This window comes from Ailuropoda melanoleuca, chromosome 13, assembly GCF_002007445.2.
Source record: "Ailuropoda melanoleuca isolate Jingjing chromosome 13, ASM200744v2, whole genome shotgun sequence".
Lineage (NCBI taxonomy): Eukaryota > Metazoa > Chordata > Mammalia > Carnivora > Ursidae > Ailuropoda > Ailuropoda melanoleuca.
In genome coordinates, this window is record NC_048230.1 from 23,209,899 (window position 1) to 23,226,540 (window position 16,642).

The 16,642-nt window shown below is 58.3% G+C and overlaps 1 protein-coding gene across 1 annotated transcript; it reads right to left on the reverse strand.

Annotated features, from left to right (window-relative positions):
- Positions 1-1,075: 1,075 nt before the first annotated feature.
- On the reverse strand, positions 1,076-16,642 carry GPR179 (G protein-coupled receptor 179). Its single transcript, XM_002916837.4, is given in 14 exon segments — positions 1,076-1,386; positions 1,389-1,423; positions 1,425-3,085; positions 3,087-6,179; positions 7,557-7,703; positions 8,257-8,362; positions 9,023-9,161; positions 9,357-9,592; positions 9,966-10,075; positions 10,432-10,500; positions 11,293-11,528; positions 11,936-12,023; positions 14,326-14,434; positions 15,718-16,642. Coding segments are annotated over 14 exon segments (7,134 nt in total). The 5' UTR covers positions 16,512-16,642.

Sequence of the window (16,642 nt, forward strand, 5' to 3'; positions counted from 1 at the left end):
GGATCAAGCCGAGATGCCACAGAGGGCAGTTCTTGTGCCGGCTGTAAACAGGACGTGCTTGCTTCTTGGGAGTACGTGGGCCTCTTGTTACTGAGCAAATGACTTGGAGTGGTTCTCACGTCAGAACCAGAAACTCCCCTGGGTCCAGTTGTACTAACAAGAGAGAGGGGTCCCTTAGATGACAGCCCTGGAAGGCTGGGAGGAGAACGAGCCAGTGAAGTGAACTCGAGATGCAAAAGATGGGGCAGAAGTGGGGAGGAACCATCTGAAAAAGCTAGCAAGAGACACACTTCTGAGATGGAGAGGGCGTCTAGGAGGGAGGGCACCCCCTGGGCCAGCGTGGGGAGGACTTGGAGCCGCTTCCTTTCCTCCTGTGCTCTCCGTCTCTGGTGTGGCTTTGGATGCCACGTGTTGATAAGGAAGTAAGAGTGCTTGATTGGCTTTGCGTCAGCAGACCAGCAGGACAGGCGTGAGGATCAGTGTGGCAGGAACTGGAGATCCAAAGTCAAGATGGCAAGGTTGTTAAGGCATTTCAGGCCCCTCTTGAGCCATTTAAGTTTTTCCCCGGATTTACCTTTGAGCTTGAATTAAGTGGCTTCTCAAGCTGCCTATGGTGACCTTTACAGACTTCCTTAGTCCCTAGTGTCACCAGTCCCTTGCGTGGTTTGGTTTCTTCTCAAAAAATAGTCAGAAAAAGGGCTCCTTATGAGAAAATGTGGGCTGGGCCTGTTGACTCCTTTCATCCCTAACATTGGCTGCTCAGGCAGGTGTCCAGACACAGCCCGTGCTGAGTCCTCTAGCTGGACGGGAGGACTCCTTAGAAGCAGAGGGTCTGGCCTTTGCTCTCTGGAGCAGGAACAAAAGTGGGAAGTAAAGAGAGGATGAGACTCTGTTGGGGTCTGAGCTGCACCCGTCTCGTATAGCTCGTCTTCAGAATGAGTTGACTTCTGGCCTTGTTGGAGAGGGGAAGTGGCCCAGTGTCTCTGACTCAGCTCTCTGGGAACACATAGGACTTGGAAAGGACCTTGGCTCTAAAAGCCGGCCACCCGACGTTTGACCTCATGTGATGGAGTTGTTACTCGCAGTCCCAAGGATAGACAGTTGGGGAGGAGAGTTCTCATGGAGCTGTAGGAGCCCCTTCTCCTTGGTTTTCAGTTAAGGAGGAGGACTCCTGCGCCTCACCTTCTTGGAGACGTGGCTCTGGGGCTGAGCTGGTCCTCGGCCCATGTCCTGAGGCTCCTTGGAGCTCTCTGACACCTTCCAGAGTGAAAGTACTGGCTGCCTTGCTCACCTGAGGGCGGGGGCTTTTGCTTTCTGGAAGGAAGCTACCTGGAGGTCTGTGGACTAAAAGGCATGATGGGTTCTCAGGGACTGTGGGGAAAAATATCTCTGAGTTGCTGTTAAAGCCAGAAGGCCAGATTCCTGATGGGGCTCCAGTTGCCTCCCAATCACAGATGTCTGCCATGGTGCCCTTTATCTTATTCCCTTCTGGGTCTGTGACTTTCCACTGACACAGCTCTGCCATCCTGCTCCCCACCCCGCTTGCTCCCTGGGGACTGCCTGTGGGTTGGCCAGTGTTGGGAGCGTCTGGCTGGGGGAAGGGTGCCCCCGAACCTGTGCCTTCCCGGGGGCGGACTGTCTCCTGCTCACCGCTGGCTTTTGCTGCTTCTTTGCAAAAGTGTTCTTCAGTCCCTCCAGATGCTGCCTTTTGAAGGATCATTTCTCTCTGCCCTTGGGACTTTCTGTCCGCCTCTTGTCCCAGTCCCCCTTTCTCTGCAGCCTCTTTAGTCACCTCCCAAGGGCAGATTTCCGCTTCCTTAGCAGATGGAGCCTCTTCTGCTTCCCACGGACACACTTCTGCCACCTTGGCCCCCACACTGCCTGCTGCCTCAGAACGGCCTCTGTCAGGAGCTCGCGGGGCTGGTTGTGGAGACAGCTCCCTGCAATCCTGACTCTCCCGGGGACACACCGCCTCCCGTTTCCCATCTGCCCTCTCTGGCTTCTGAACCGCCACAGCTTTGGGCTCTGGTCTTCCGGGGGCTCTCCCCTTCTCTTGAGGTTGCCCTTTTCCATCCTGGCTTGCCGTCCCTTCATCACGGACTCTTTCGGTCACCTCCCAGGGGCAGATCTCAGCTTTGGCGCCGGCGTCACGTTTCGGCGCATCCAAGGCAGGAGCATCCCACGGGCACACCTCGGCGAGCCCGCCCCTGACGCCGGCTGGTGCCTGAGAGCCAGCTTTAGGGTGGTCACAGCCCTGACGGTCCAGGTCAGAGAGAGCATCTGCCAGGGCCATGCCTTCCCATGGACAGATAGATTGTAGCTCATTGCTTGCTTTCCCCCCGTCTTCAGCAGTGAATTCTCCTGCTTTTGAAGATGGGTTTTTTTCTGGGAGGGAGCCTGTCTTTGGGTCTTGTGTCAGGCCCCCTTTCTCTGCTGCCTCATCCCTCACTTCCAAGGAATGTCCCTCTGCCGCTTTGCTACTCATGCTGAGGGACGAGTCTGAGACCTCAGGGCCCGGTGCAGAAGGTTCCCTCAAGTCCTTCTCCCGAGGACAAATAGCTTCCTGCCCTTGACTCAGTTTTGTCTCCCATTTTGATGTGTCTTCTCCCAGGGAGGTGAGTCTGTCCTTTTCTAGAGTTTTCTCCCCCTGCCGTGCTGAGTCACTGCCCCTCACTTGTTCCAATCCCATCCCAGCGGCTCCTTCCTTCACCTCCCAGGGACAGATATTGGCTTTCTCACTGGTCGGCGCTTTCTCCACTTCCCAGGGGCACACCTCAGCTGCCCTGCAGTCCACGTGGTCCAGTTCCTGGAATCCAGCTTTTGGTCTGTCTGTGCCCAGCGTGTCTGAATGCCAAGAGGGGCCGCCTGGATCCAAGTTTTCCCAGGGACAGGCCATCTCTCGCTCCCAGGCTGGCCTCTCTGGCTTCTTTGGAGCCGTAACAGCTGTCTCACTGGGTCCAGGATGTGCAGAAGCCTTTCCTGTGTCGTTTGGAAATTTCCTAATGGCCTCAACTCCCAAAGCCCTTTCCTGCCCTGCTCCAGCACTCACCTCCCAGGGACAGACCTCAGCCTTCTCAGCAGGCAACAGTGTCCTCCGTGTCCCATGGACAGATCTCGGCGGGTTTGCTTCCCACGCTGCCCGACATGTGGAAACTGGCTCTGGGTCCGTCTGTGTCTTGAGGACCTGGTTGGGGGGAGAAGCTGCCAGGGTCCACATTCTCCCAAGGACAGACTGCTTCCCGCTTTTGGATCTGTCCCTCGGGCTTTTCCCCAGCTGTGCCATCTTTGATCCCTGACATTCCAGGCGCTTTCTCCTTGTCCTTTTGAGATTTTCCTGCTTTGGCTGTCTGGCCCGATGTCCAGTCCTCTCTTATTCTTTCATTTACCTCCCAAGCACAGAGTTCTGCCCTGGCAGGTGTTACTTCCTTCAGCTGTGGCCCGGGATCTTCCCGGGGACCTACCTGCATTGCTCTGCTTCCTTTGTTGCTAAGGAGCTGGCCACCAGCTTTGGCTGAGGAATTATCTAGACATGGGCTGGAGGGCCCAGGGGCTGAGCTGTGCTGGGGACACACTGACTCCTGCTCTTGACCACTTTTCTGCACCGCTTTCCCAGTTTGTTCTGCCATCTCTCCAAAGAGCCCTTTTCTGGAGGCTTTCCCCTTTTCCTGGAGAAATTCTCCCCCTGTCCCCTGACTCAGCATTTCCTTCCCTACTACCTCATGACCCAGCTCCCAGGGACAGATCTCTGCTTTCCTGATAGGAGCATCTCCTGCCTCCCACGGACACACCTCCGAAATGCTACTACCCAAACTCCCGGAGCACCCAGGGGTTCCCGGGGCCGGAGTAGAGACTGCTGAGGGGCCCCGGAAGTCTGTCCTCTCCCATGGACAGAAAGACTCCAAGTTTCCACTCAGTTTCTGTTCTTTCCAGAAGGTTGCTTTCTTGGAGGTTTCCCACTTTTCCTGGGGAAGCTTCTTCCCTCCCTCCTGGTATGGTTTCCCATTCTGTCCCTCACATGCCTCCCAGGGACAGAGTTCTGCCTTGGCAATGTCAGGGCCTGTGGCTTCCCGCTGATGCTTCTCCACCTCTCTAGCTTCTCTCGTGCCCACTGCCTCAGACCTGCCCCTGGTTCTGTCAGAGTCCTGAGAGGCTGACTGAGGGGACGGACTCCCGGGATCGGCACCCTCCCAGGGACACACGGCCTCCTGCCCCCTGACCAGCCTCTCTGGCCTTTTCCGAGCAACAACAGCCACATTTTGGGGCTCTGACTTTTCCGAGGCTTTCCCTCTGTCTTGGGAGTCATCTAGTTCTTGTCGTAAAGCCCCTTTCTCAGGGGCCCCTCCGCTCACCTCCCAGGGGCAGATCTGGGCCTTGTAGCCATGGTAAGGCTGTCCCGCTTCTGACTCAGGGACTTCCCTGGGGCATATCTCTGCCATCCCGCGGTCAGCACCACCCAGGGGCTGGAGGCCAGTTTTGGGCAGTTCCTGCCACCCAACAGGGGCTTCTTTTGCTCTCTCAGCACTTTTGTCGCCATCTGTGCCCTGCCGGGCTTGTCTCAGTGTAGGAGACCCCGCTTTACCTGCTCTGTCTACTTTCCCCTCCCCTAGACTGTGGGATGTCCTCCTGCCCCTGTCTTCTTGTTCCCTGGCACCCTCCCTGTGGCAGACTTGAAGCATTCTGCTAGTGTGAGCATTCTGTTGGTTCTGGAGGGACTCCTCATCGTCACAGGGTGCAAGGGCGGCCTGCTTACTCACCGCCTTGGGCCGGCCTAGCCTGGGGGATCTGGGGCATGCCCCCACACCCTCTCCTGCAGCTCTGCCCTTCTCCTCTGTCTCAGGACTCCCTTCTCCGCTCTCCTTCTCTTTGTGAGCGCTCCGAGAACGGGTCAGAGCTTTGATAGCCAGGCCTAGACTGTGCATGGAACCCTGCTGAGCAGGGGTCTTGAGGCTGTGGGATTTCGAGAAGACCTTGGGCTTGTCCTCGTCCCCCTCATCAGCTCCCCCTTGGAGACGCCCATCCTCTGTGTCCACTGCACTCTCCCCAGTGCCCCTTTTCTCGACTGCAACAGAGAGGGCTCTCCAGAGCTTGGCCCGAGCTGGGGCAGGGGAGAGGGTGCTTCGCTCTGGCCCTGAGGGGCCTTCTTGAGCCACGCTTCCTTTCTTGACTGGCAGTTCTGCATTCTCCCAGGGGCAGATGAAGGTGAGTAAGCTGGGGCTTTGCGGGGGTATGGGGACTGGTGCCAGGGCAGGGACCGGGGTTGGGATTGGGGCTGGGGCTGGAGCTGGAGCTGGCATCAGAGCTGGAGCCAAGGTGGAGGTGGGGGATAGCATCCTTGGCTCTCCGGGCCAGGCTCCAGACAGGGCCATGATGGGTGTGGAGACCTGGTGCCGGACCGGTGGGTGAGGCAGCCTTCTCGCAGCCTCCTCCTGAAGCCTCCCAGCGGCCGTGTGGGAGCCGTCCACACTGCAGCTCTTGGCCGGGGAGGGTGGGGCTGACAGGGGGGCCCCTTGAGCTCGCTCCAGCCTCCTGGCCGACGGCCTCCTCACTGGGCTCGCCAAGGCTGCCTCGGCCTTCTTTCTCTCCTCTCGCTCCTTGGCCTGCCGGTAGGTCTCCTCCAGGTAGGCCTGGCTGGCCACGAGCAGGGCCTTTTCCCTGGAGCCCGCCACCACACTGAGCGACTTCTGCAGGGATGCGGGCCGGGCCTTGGGGAGCCTCTCGCACACCGTCAGGTTGTGGGCGCTGGCTGACCTGAAACCCAGCGCAGGGGGCCCCTCCACCGACTCCTGGCTCTCCCTGCTTTCCCTCGAGGCCTTCTTGGCCAGCTTCCTGCGCAGCAGCGAGTCAAGGAGCGGCGGGTCCTGCTCCTGGCGGTGGTCCTGGCGGTCGTGGTCATAGGTGCTGCGGGACTTGCGCAGGGCGGGGGGCCCCTTGGAGTCCTGGAGGCTGGAGCTGAGCAGCCGGCGGCGCGAGGAGCCGGGCAGGCTGCTGCGGCTGGGGGAGCCCGAGTCCCGGGAGTGCTGCCGGACCAGGGCCTCGGGGAACTCGGCCAGGTACCTGATGAAGGAGCGGCCCAGGCCCTGGCGCGAGCCGCCCCGCTTCTTAGGCAGGTGCGGGTTGTTTGCAGCCATTTCCTTGGTCTTGTGGACCTCCAGCTGAGCGTAGAGCTTCCTCAGCTCATCCTGGGGTTGGGGGGGGGCACAAGGGGAGCAGAGCCCCCTGTCAGCTGGACAGGGAAGCTCTCTCCAGTCCCTGGCTGCCTGGCCTCCCCTGCCCTCCGGCCATTACTTGGACCATATTCTCTGGAGCCTCTCTTTCCCACCAGGTTGTGTCCCTTCCCTGCTTGGAAAACTCTCAGAATCCACCCGTCCACTCTGAGCCACACCTGCTCGGCTCTGAGGATGCAGGGTGCACTCCTTTCTCTGGGGAAGCCACCCGCTTGGGGGGCAGGATGCCTGGCTTCGAGGCTGCTCACCCAGCCTGTGTCTGAAGGCTGTTTTCTTGAGCTCTCAGAGTCTCTGCTTCTCTGAACTGACGAGAGCTGGCTGCCTACCGTTAGCTTCCTTAGGATGATCACATGAGATTGATGGTGTGAAAAGTGCCCTATGCAGGTGCAAGTGAGGGAATGGGACTTTGAGAGGTTTCTCCTTTGGATTTCTCCCCAGAGCCAGCAGTGGGAGAGAGACTGGGTGCTGCTCCAGAAAGTAGGGGGTGCAGGGTGGCATTGCTGTGTCTGGGCGCCTCCACACTCCCTGGCCTCCCTGCTCGACTAGGCCCTCAGTTCAGCCTCTTCCCGGGTGTGGGGGGGTGGCGGAGCCCAGACGGTGAGGAGGACATGGGGGAAAGACAGGCACAGGCAGTTGGGACAAGGAGGGAGTTGGGAGATGTAAACAAGTCAGGTGTACAGGGAGGCCCCAGTGGAGATGGAGGGAAGGGACAACATGACTTCCCGAGGTTGTCCCACACCTTAGGTTTTATCAAACAACAGGCTGAGACCACCAGGTTTCCTTATTTCCTACCCACTGAGCTTCTGATCTGGGGTCCGTGACTATGACACCCCTAAGCAGGAAAAGGAGGGTAAAGATGCCCTCCTGACATAAGACTCAGGAAAAACTTCCTTTCTCTAAGACTGCTGAGTCTGGGGAACGGGTATCCCGCTGTGGAAATCTCTTGTAGCCACTAACCGCCTGAACTCCACGCCCCGTAACTGGCCCTAGGGTCACCAACTGCCCCAGTGTGCTGCCCCTCATGATGCCCCTGCTGGGTGGGAGTGGAGTTCCACCCACGGCTCTGACTCTCACTTGCCAAGTGGCCTGGGCCTCAGGGATCTGGGTTCTGGGCCTCCGGCAGTCTTTCCACTTCCATGATGTATGACCTCATCTGAACAGAGTCAGGGGACGAGGCTTAGGGCAGTGGTGGAGAAGGGAGGGAGGCAGGTCGTGGAGAGAGGGAAAGCGAGGGGCAGCGCAGGGGCCCTGCGGCAGTGCACAGCCCAGGTGGCAGGGCAGCAGTGATCTGGCCCAGTCCCCCAAAGCTAACATCCAAAGGGCGGCCCGTACCCGAATGTCTCCGGGGTCCAGGCTGCGCTCGCTCCAGGCTGAGGCGATGCTGCTGTCCAGGTAGGAGCCCGAGCGCTGCAGGTCCAGCTCGTCCTCATACACCTCACCCACCATCTCCTCTCGGGGAGGAGTGCCCGGCTTCTGGAGCTGGCCAGGTGGGCGCGGTGGAGGGAAAAGGAGTCAGCTTGGCTCCCTGTTTACTCCTATTGCCACTTGCCCCGTGGAATCCATCTTTACTTTGGGAATCTTCACCCCCTCTCTAATGTGCAATTCCGAGGGCACGAAGAGTTTTGCTCCCTCTCATGCTCCCTGATTTTCTTTAGTTCAGAGACCGGGGAGTGTGGGGTCCCATGCAGCTGCCCCCACAATTCCTAGCTTCAGCTCCCTGACCTCTCCGTAACTGCTTCCAAATTGATTTTTCAGCGTCTACCAAACCAAACTGCCAGCCGTGTTACAAGGACCCCTCCAGCCCTAGCTCTAATTTCCTTTGCCCTGAGATGGGAGGCAGAGAGGTAACAGCGGCTTCCTCCCCACCCTCACCCCAGCCAGCTCCTCGCTCAGGCTCCTGTGGCTCAGCCCGCTCACCCCAGGGCGTCATCCTCACTTTGGCCTGGGGAGGGCGCTGCGGCGGCAGCGGATCCACGGGGCCCTTGCGAAGGGGCTGGGGTCTGGCTCACGACCAGGAGGGGGAAGACCTCACCTTAGGAATGAAGATCAGAGCCAGTGTGGTGGTGACGGTGCCGTGGGTGTGGAAGAAGAAGAAGAGCAGGGTCCAGTCTGGGTGCATGGAGGGAGCCAGCGCAAACCTGAGGGCGGGAGGGAGGGGGACGTTAGCTGTGGGTGGGAGTGGCCCCTCCCCCCTCACCTGTCTCACTGGCTCGCCTCCCAGCCCCAGCCCCAGCCCTGATCTCTGTGGAGGTTCTGGGTGGGTTGAAAAGGGCACTTTTCCTTCTTCCTGCCCTATGGAGGATGTAGGTCCTACCTCAAGGCTCCCATTAACCCCCACCTCCGAGAAGCAGTCCTAGACTACTCTTCTCTGGTTGCCTAGAGCACGGACTCGTGCTCCCCAGTTCTGTTATAGACCGCCCTGGGGGTTGATTCTGCCCCCACCAAGTCCTTGTGAACACTCAGCGGACCTGCTGCTGGATCGGCTGAGGTGTGAGAGGGTGAAAGGCAGGGAGAATTGAGCATGTGTGGGAAGGGGCATGGTGGAGGTGCTGGAGATGTGGCTTAGGAATAAGAGAAGAATTAAGAGTGGGCATGCTTCCTCTTTTGGGGTGCTGGGTGAGACATGGGGTGCAGGAAGAGTATCTGCGGGGAAGGGAGAGAGCTACAGATGGGGGAGGGGGTTGCCTTCCTCGTCTTGCCGAGGCAGCCGGGTGGCGAGGACGGCTGTGGGATGGGGCTCCCTAGCCTGGGAGAGGTGAGAGTGGTGTGAAGCGGGGGTCTGGAGGGCCTGTCCTCACCTGGCCACGTGGAAGGCGGCAGAGAGCAGCAGCTCATTGTGCAGGGCGATGCCCAGGTAGCGCGGCTCGTGGAAGGCGGAGGGTACGGCCCGCGTGGCGTAGCAGAGGAAGCCGCCCCAGCACAGGAGCAGCATCTCGGCTGTGGGACACGGCGGGCGAGAGTCAGGCCCCGGCTCAGCAGCCACGGGGCCCCTTTCTGTGCTGGCTGTGCTGGGGGTGGGGAGCCTGGGCCAGGGGACCGGCGGCAAGGCAGGAGGACCAGGGAGGTCAGGAGGGCGCCTGGAGGCGCAGAGTGGAGGGCCAGAGCGAGGCGGGCTCAGCGGAAGCAGCTCACCCACAACCATGATGTAGTCCCAGTGGTCGTGATGGCAGAGGTAGAAGTGACGGCCCGTGGGAGTGTGGCCTCGGGTCACCAGGGGGGTGTGGATGCCTCGTTCCAGGGCCCCCACTGTCCACACCACCAGGAAGCCCAGCACGGGCAGCAGGAGCAGTCCCAGCCGCTGCAGCAGCCGCCCATTGCTCAGGTGGGGGCCCCGCTGGGCCGAGCGAGACAGAAACAGCTGGAGCACCCTGCAAGGATGTGGGTGGCGGACGGGGGTGTAGGTGGAGGACCAAGGAGAGGGGGCCAGGTCTCTGGGCTCTGCCCATGGCCTCCTTCCCCACCACACGTGCCTGTCCTCCTGTCTTTTCCATGCTTGGCTATCTCTCTGCCCCCCAAAATGTTACATGCTGGGGAGGGCTACGGTGATGGGGCAGGCCTGGGGCAGGGACGGGGGCAGGGGGTCGTGCACAGGGGAGTAGAGCAGGTAAGGGTCTGGCTGGGAAGAACTCCACTGCATTGCAAAGGAGCTGGGGCCGCCTGGAGCGAGCAGCACCAGGGCAAAGTCTGCGCCAGACCCTACCTGTAAAGCAGCACCAGGGCAAAGTCTGCGCCAGACCCTACCTGTAAAGCTTGAGTATAATGGTGCCGTAGACAGTGGCAAAACCCAGCAACCGGACCCAGCGGAGAGCGATGCAGCGGAATACACTGGGCTTGAAGTACAGGATGAAGACCTGGGGGGGGGGGAACAAAAGCTGCTGTTCTCCAATGCACTTCCTCTGTCCGGTCCGCTGAACTTCCTAACAGCCTTCCTGTAGAGGTGTCATCACCTCCATTCCTCAGAGAAGCAGCTGAAGTATCAGAGAGGTTAGGTCATTTGTCCTAAGTCAGACAGTAGGCCATAGAGCTCTTTTCAGCCCGGACTCTTTGGCTCCAGAGCTCACCAGGCCAGCCTGCCATTTGTAGATATGAGTACAGGGATTTTGAGGTCTCCGAATCTCCCTAAGAGGGCAGAAAGGAGGAAGGATTCCGGGGTTTGGAGGGTGCAAGGCAGGGATCACGTGGGGTCAGACTCTGGCCACAAACTCACAGGGAAGTAGAGCAGCAGGGATCCAAAAAGGATGGCTTCCAGCAGGACAACTCCAGAGGTCCGGATCCTCTGTGAACCCAGGAAAGAGAGAGGCATGTGAGCAGGGCAGTGGGAGGGCAGAGCCTGGACTATGGTGGGGGAGAATCTCAGGCCTGTTTTAGGGGTCACTCGGTGGCGCTGGGCTGAGGCCTCACCCTGTAATATCAGCTCTGCCCTCTCCGTCCACAGCCACGCCCCCCACTCCCACCCCAGGCTAAGACCAAGGTTGCACATAGCATCTGTCCGCCAGCCCCATGCCTCTCCCAGTCCCAGCCGGGGCCTGGCTGCAGACCTGGGCTCCAACACAAGCTGCTGGAGCTAGAAGGGCTCCCAGACTTTGGGTCAGGCTGCTTCTTTGTCTAGGTAACCTCTTCTCTGCCTGGTAACCATTCCGTTGACCTTCAAGCCTGGCTCAAATGTCACGTTCTCCAGACAGGCTTTCCCAGGCCATCTCAAGCAGGACAACTGGGTCCTTTCTCTGAGCTGCCATGGCAACCAACACACACTTCCATCCTTGCCTCTGTTCTGCTGGGTTGTTATTTTCTTTATACACGTGCTTCCTCCGTCCAACCTGGGAGCTCTAGATCACGTCTCCCTAGCGCCTACACAGTTTCGAATTAAGTCCAATGCCTACATTTTACAGGTGAGGAAACAAATCTAAGGCAGTGGGGTCCCTTGCCCAGTGTCACCTAGTGGGTAGAATTAAGACCAGAACCTATTTCTTCTGAGTTCTAGTCTTAGGGAGTCTCTGGCCCTTCATCAATGCTAGGGAACCCAGCTAGGGAGGACACGCGTAGGAGAGCGATGCAGGGCCTTCCTTGCCTTGCTCCGGCGGCAGCGGTAGGACACTAGCATGCTCAGGAAGACAGCCAGCATGCAGCAGGCCTGGCAGGCCAGCACCGCCGCCCGCAGGGCTGAGGCTTCCTCCACCAGGCACGGCGTGGCGTCCATGCAGCTGGGGCAGCCCTCAGCACACGGCTCGCACCGCAGCAGCCTCCCCGAGCTGCCGCGAGGGGAGCCAAATTGCCCAGGAGGCTGGGCAGCACCGTCTTCTGATCCTATAAAGAGCAAGGTGGGTGCAAGGAGAGAGGCATGGCGGGGCGAGGCAGCCTCCTCTCCCACTGGTCACCGTGGCCTCCTCCCTGCCCTCCTACGGTCTGTCACCACCGGGGTCGGGCTGGCGAGGGTAAGAAGGAGGAAGTGGGTGTTCCCAGGGGAGGACCAGGTAGCAGGAAGAGATGATGCCTGGAGAGGGCTCACTGCAGGCTCAGCTTGCATCAGACTGGCGTGTTACGGGCTCATTTTCGGAAGGTGCGGACACCTCTCATTGCCCTGCCTGCCTCTCCTGCTTCTCTCGACCTCCTGCCCTTGCCCCCCAAGACCCCTCCCAGTGTCTCACCCCAGCCTTTTCTCCCCAGATGCCTCCTCCCCCAGCCCAGCCTGGCCCTCACGACAGTTAACATACCCCCAGAGCGGGCTGCCCCGTAGAAGCCAGGTCGGCAGCGGCAGACGTAGTGGCCAAGGACAAAGCCCTGACTCTCCAGGGGGACACACTGTGGGGATGACAAACACCACAGGTATTTATATGGGGCTTTCCCTCCTGGGAAGACATGGAGGGTCCACGTACCTTCCTATCCATGGCACCTGCTTCGTACGAGGGACCCCCACCAGAAGGCCTCCCTAGTCCTCAGGAAGCCTTCCCTCTCTGGAAACCCTACTCTATCCCCGCCATTACCTCTTTTCAACAGAGTATGGGGTTAGATCACCCTTTTATTCTGACCGGCAATGACAGGAGCCTCACAGGTCCCATTTCCCAGGGCCCAGCTGTTGCTACACCGAGGTGCTGGGGGAGGTGGAAGTAGGGAGAACTTGGGAGTCCAATCACACCTGTGTGCCAACATCCTGCTTCAAAGGGTCCCCATCAGCCTCCTTCTTTGGCTCGCAGGTGGGTTGAAAAGGCCCCCACAGAGGAGCAGCTTCCCCTACCAGGGGCCATCTGGCTTTGGCACAGGACTGCTTTCCCCAGCCCTAATGCCAGGCTAATGCCAGGCTGGTGGGATGCCAAGGCCGGCTCTTTATTCCACCTCCGTCCATTGATGTTTGCCCAGCAGGGGACGGAGCAGACCTCAGAGCCGGGCAGGGAAGATGAGCACATGGATGAGGTCAGCTCTGCTGTGGGCAGTGGTTAGGGACAGACCTAACAGAGGCACAAAGGAAGGGGTTCGCCCTGGGAGGTTCCATATCGAGCACCTGGCTTCACCTAGAAAAGTTACAGGGTGGTACTTCTGAAATTGTGGCCCAGCTTTCCTTCTCGCCTGGAGCACTAGAACTCTCTATGTTCCTGCCACCGTCTGCACAATCAGACCAATGTGTACTGAGACATGATGTGGCTGGGTTTAATAATGCACTGAATAATGGAGCCCTTCTCCATCCCTGGACTTTGAGTTCCAAAAACATGTGCCCTAAAGAGCCAGAGATGCCCAAACACGCCCCACCTCCCAGCAGGCTGCAGGGCTCGCCTTGGCTTCAGTTCAGCTCAGGAACGACATGCGGTCAAGTGCATCCGTGGAGCAGATTAGTTCACTGGCCTCCCAGTTTCTCAGTCGTGGGCTTGCAGGATTATCAGCCATTGCTTTCCATTATCCAGATTCTCCTGCATCCATGGCTTTGAGTCTGTCGGTATCTGGCTTGGGTTCTATCACCTTTACCAGTCCCAGAGCTCTTCAAGCTCCTTGTTTGGTTAGATTCCTCCCGCACCCCAGCCAACAATTACACTTAGGAACCCAGCTCTGTCGACACGGAGAATGTGGTCCAGGAAAAGGAAAGGGAATGATTAATAGGGGCTCAGGAAGTGGTCCAGGGGATGGATCCTAGAGCACCCAGTACCAAAAGGGAGAGCAGGCAGGGAGACATACTGAGATTTCCAAGGAATGTGGGTGGCTATCTCCAGGGGGGGCTGGGGAGTAGGCTGTAAGTGTCCTCACTTTTTTTTTTTTTTGATGTATGCTCTATGCCCAGTGTGGGGCTTGAACTCAAGGCCCCCAGAGATCAAGAGTCACATGCTGTATGGACTGAGCCAGCTAGGCGCCCCCTGACTTTTTTCCCCCAAGATTCATATTTTTTATTATTTCTTCAACTTTAAGTGCCTATTATGTATCAAGCAGGAGGAGTTGGGAATTTTTCAGAAATGACCATCAACATATCATTTCTGAATTTTCTTTTTTTCAGTTTTTATTTTTTATTGAAGTTTTTTTTTTTTAAAGATTTTTTATTTATTTGACAGAGATAGAGACAGCGAGAGAGGGAACACAAGCAAGGGGAATGGGAGAGGAAGAAGCAGGCTCATAGCGGAGGAGCCTGATGTGGGGCTCGATCCCATAACGCCGGGATCACGCCCTGAGCCGAAAGCAGACGCTCAACCGCTGTGCCACCCAGGCGCCCCTGAAGTTGTTTTTTTTTTTGACAGTAAGTGTCCTCACTTTTAAATAGCCTGGTATCCTCAGGGCGCCTGGGTGGCCTAGTCCATTAAGCATCTGACTTCAGCCCAAGTCATGATCTCAGGGTCCTGGGATGGGCTCCTTGCTCAGTGGGGAGTCTCCTTGTCCCTCTGCCCCTCCCCCCACCCCGTGCACACACACATTCTCTATAACAAATAAATAAATAAAAATTTTAAAAAATAAAAATAAAAAAATTTAAAAGCCTGGAATCTCATTTCTGTCTCTCTCATCACTAGGGATTCCCCTGAAGCCCTGAGGTTGGTATGTTTTGGTCAGCTGCTCCTGGGAGCTGGGTGGTGGCAGGGATAGGAAAGGCGAAGGGAGGCAGGACCTGAGTGCCCCACCCCACCATCCTTACCTGGGTGCTGTTGAGGTCACACAGGTGTGTGTTAGAGTACCAGCCTGGCCCACTGGCACACTGATTGATGTCCACGCTCTGAAGATCTACGTCCATCTGCACCTGCCCCCTAGGGCAGTGAATGGCAGTTAGGGGTACAGTGAAGGATGCCAAGGTGGACATGTGTCCTCGGGCCCCAGACCAGGGAGCAATGCAAGCTTTGCAAGCTTTAGTGAAGTGGTTGCAGTGTGTCCAGAGAGAGGGCACACCTGCGTTCCATCTCTCCAGTGCTCCTAATCCTCACCGTTCCCGTGGGCAACACTCTTCTCTGTAGGTTGTTCCCCGACATCCCTTAGCTTTCCACCATCCTAGCATTTCCTGTTTCTATTAATGGGGAAAGGGAGGGGGCGTGTCAAGACATGTGAGAGCTGGGGCTTGGATGATCTGTCTGAAGGGGATTTTCACTCTTCTCCACTGCATGTACACACACACACATGCAAAGGCACTGAACTCAGCTATTAACCACCCCCCCCACTCTGCCCAAACCAGATCTGAACTGATCACAGCAAAGGGACTGTGGAATGGAGCTGTGTGGCCAAAGTGCTTCCAACCCCTGCTCTGGGCTGAGTGGGGGGAGCTGGCTAGGGGCCAGGCTGCTGGCTGACGGGAGAGAAAGCCTGCTGGGAGCAATGAATAGGGACACATAGCTGGAGAAACGATGTTGATTGTTGGCTTGCGTTGCAGTTCTGTGCCCATTTGCTGCCTCCTTCCCACCAGGGCTCCCAATCACCTCTTTATTCCGGCTGAAGGAGGAAGTCAGTTATTTGAAGAGTACCAGTCAGGACGGGCAGGACTGGAACCTACTTGATGTAAGAATATAGCCACTGGGAGTGACCCTGGGGACCTGGTCAACTCCTAGACAGAAAGGGCAATGAGTGGTTCCAAGCTTCTCCCCCACCCTGAGAACTTTTCTTCCCTTGGAGAAGCCTCCCGTCATAGTTCTCGGTTGCTAGAGAGCAGCAGTTTGACCCCTGGAATGCTCACCTGGTTCCTCCGAGATGTCTGTGCATGGCCTGTCCCTGTCATCCACACTAAAGCCCTCTTCTGCCTTTTACCCACCACCCGAACCTGGGGGCCAAGACCTACGGCCGGCTGTACGCACATGTACAGATATACCTCCATAAAAGTGGATCGATTCCTACGCACTATGTACACTCACACCTGTGTGTGTTAACAGACAGTTACAGATTCCCAAAGTCAACTGCAAATAGACACAGCTGCACGCAAATAGACGCATCTGTGCCCCCCAGATACATATGTGCGTGCCAAATGGCCCACGCACAGCTGGCTGGACTCAGGGCCCCCACTCCCACGTACCCGCCAATGCGTCAAGGACTGCACAAACCTACTTACCTGACCTCTGGGCTGAGGTCTGGCTTGAGTCCATAGAAGGTGGCAGAAAGTGTGATAAGCCAGCCAGGACGGAGTTGACCCTCCTGGCATTCCAGGAAGGGAGGAGACAGCTTCACGTGCTGCATGTCCCCCACGTAGCCATCCCCCTGCGGCCACTTGGGGCTGCCGAGGCTCCCTAGGTCATTGGTCAGCACGCGCTTCTGTAGGGCAGAGGTGTCCGGGGTCCCGGTTGGGCTCTCCACCTGTGCTCTGCTCCTAGACAAGTCCTGAAGGATAGTCTCCTCCCCCTTCCGGGTGGCCTGCAGGGCCAGGGGCAGGTGGCTGGCCCCTGGTGGAGGGTCAAAGGTCAGAAAAGCCCGGTATGCCTTTGGGTCCCCCTCGGCCACGCTGCGGACCAGTGCCTGGTACCATTCCACATCTTCCTCCACACTGGACTCGCGGATGTCATTGGCCTGGAGCAGCATGTTGAGGAAATTAGCGGCCTGGGCAAGGATGCCTGCTGCCCTCCATAGCACTGGGGGGAGCCCTGGTCTGGCTCCTGCGCCGTGGGCTTCGTAGCGCTCACTGCAATTAGCCCCCGACAGCTGTTGGGCATCTCCAGAGTAGAGAAAAGCCAGGGCTGCCTCAGCCCCCTCTGGGGGCACCCCCATGGGCACAGACCCCAGTTCGACTTGGGGGGACAGAGGTGGCAGAGAGCGGAGGGGCCGCGGACCCGCCAGAGCCCAGCTGCAGAGGAAACAGCAGCCCAGCAGCCCCCACACAGGGTGGGGCATGACCACTGCCCTGGTGCCCATCCGCAGGGCAGCTCTCGGGGCCCCAGGGGTCCAGGCTGCCTGGGGGATCTGGTGGCTCAGGAGAGCCCAGGCAGAGGCTGGCTGGCTCCACGCCGCCTATCCTCGCTTTCTCTCTTCCTCTCTCCCTTTCT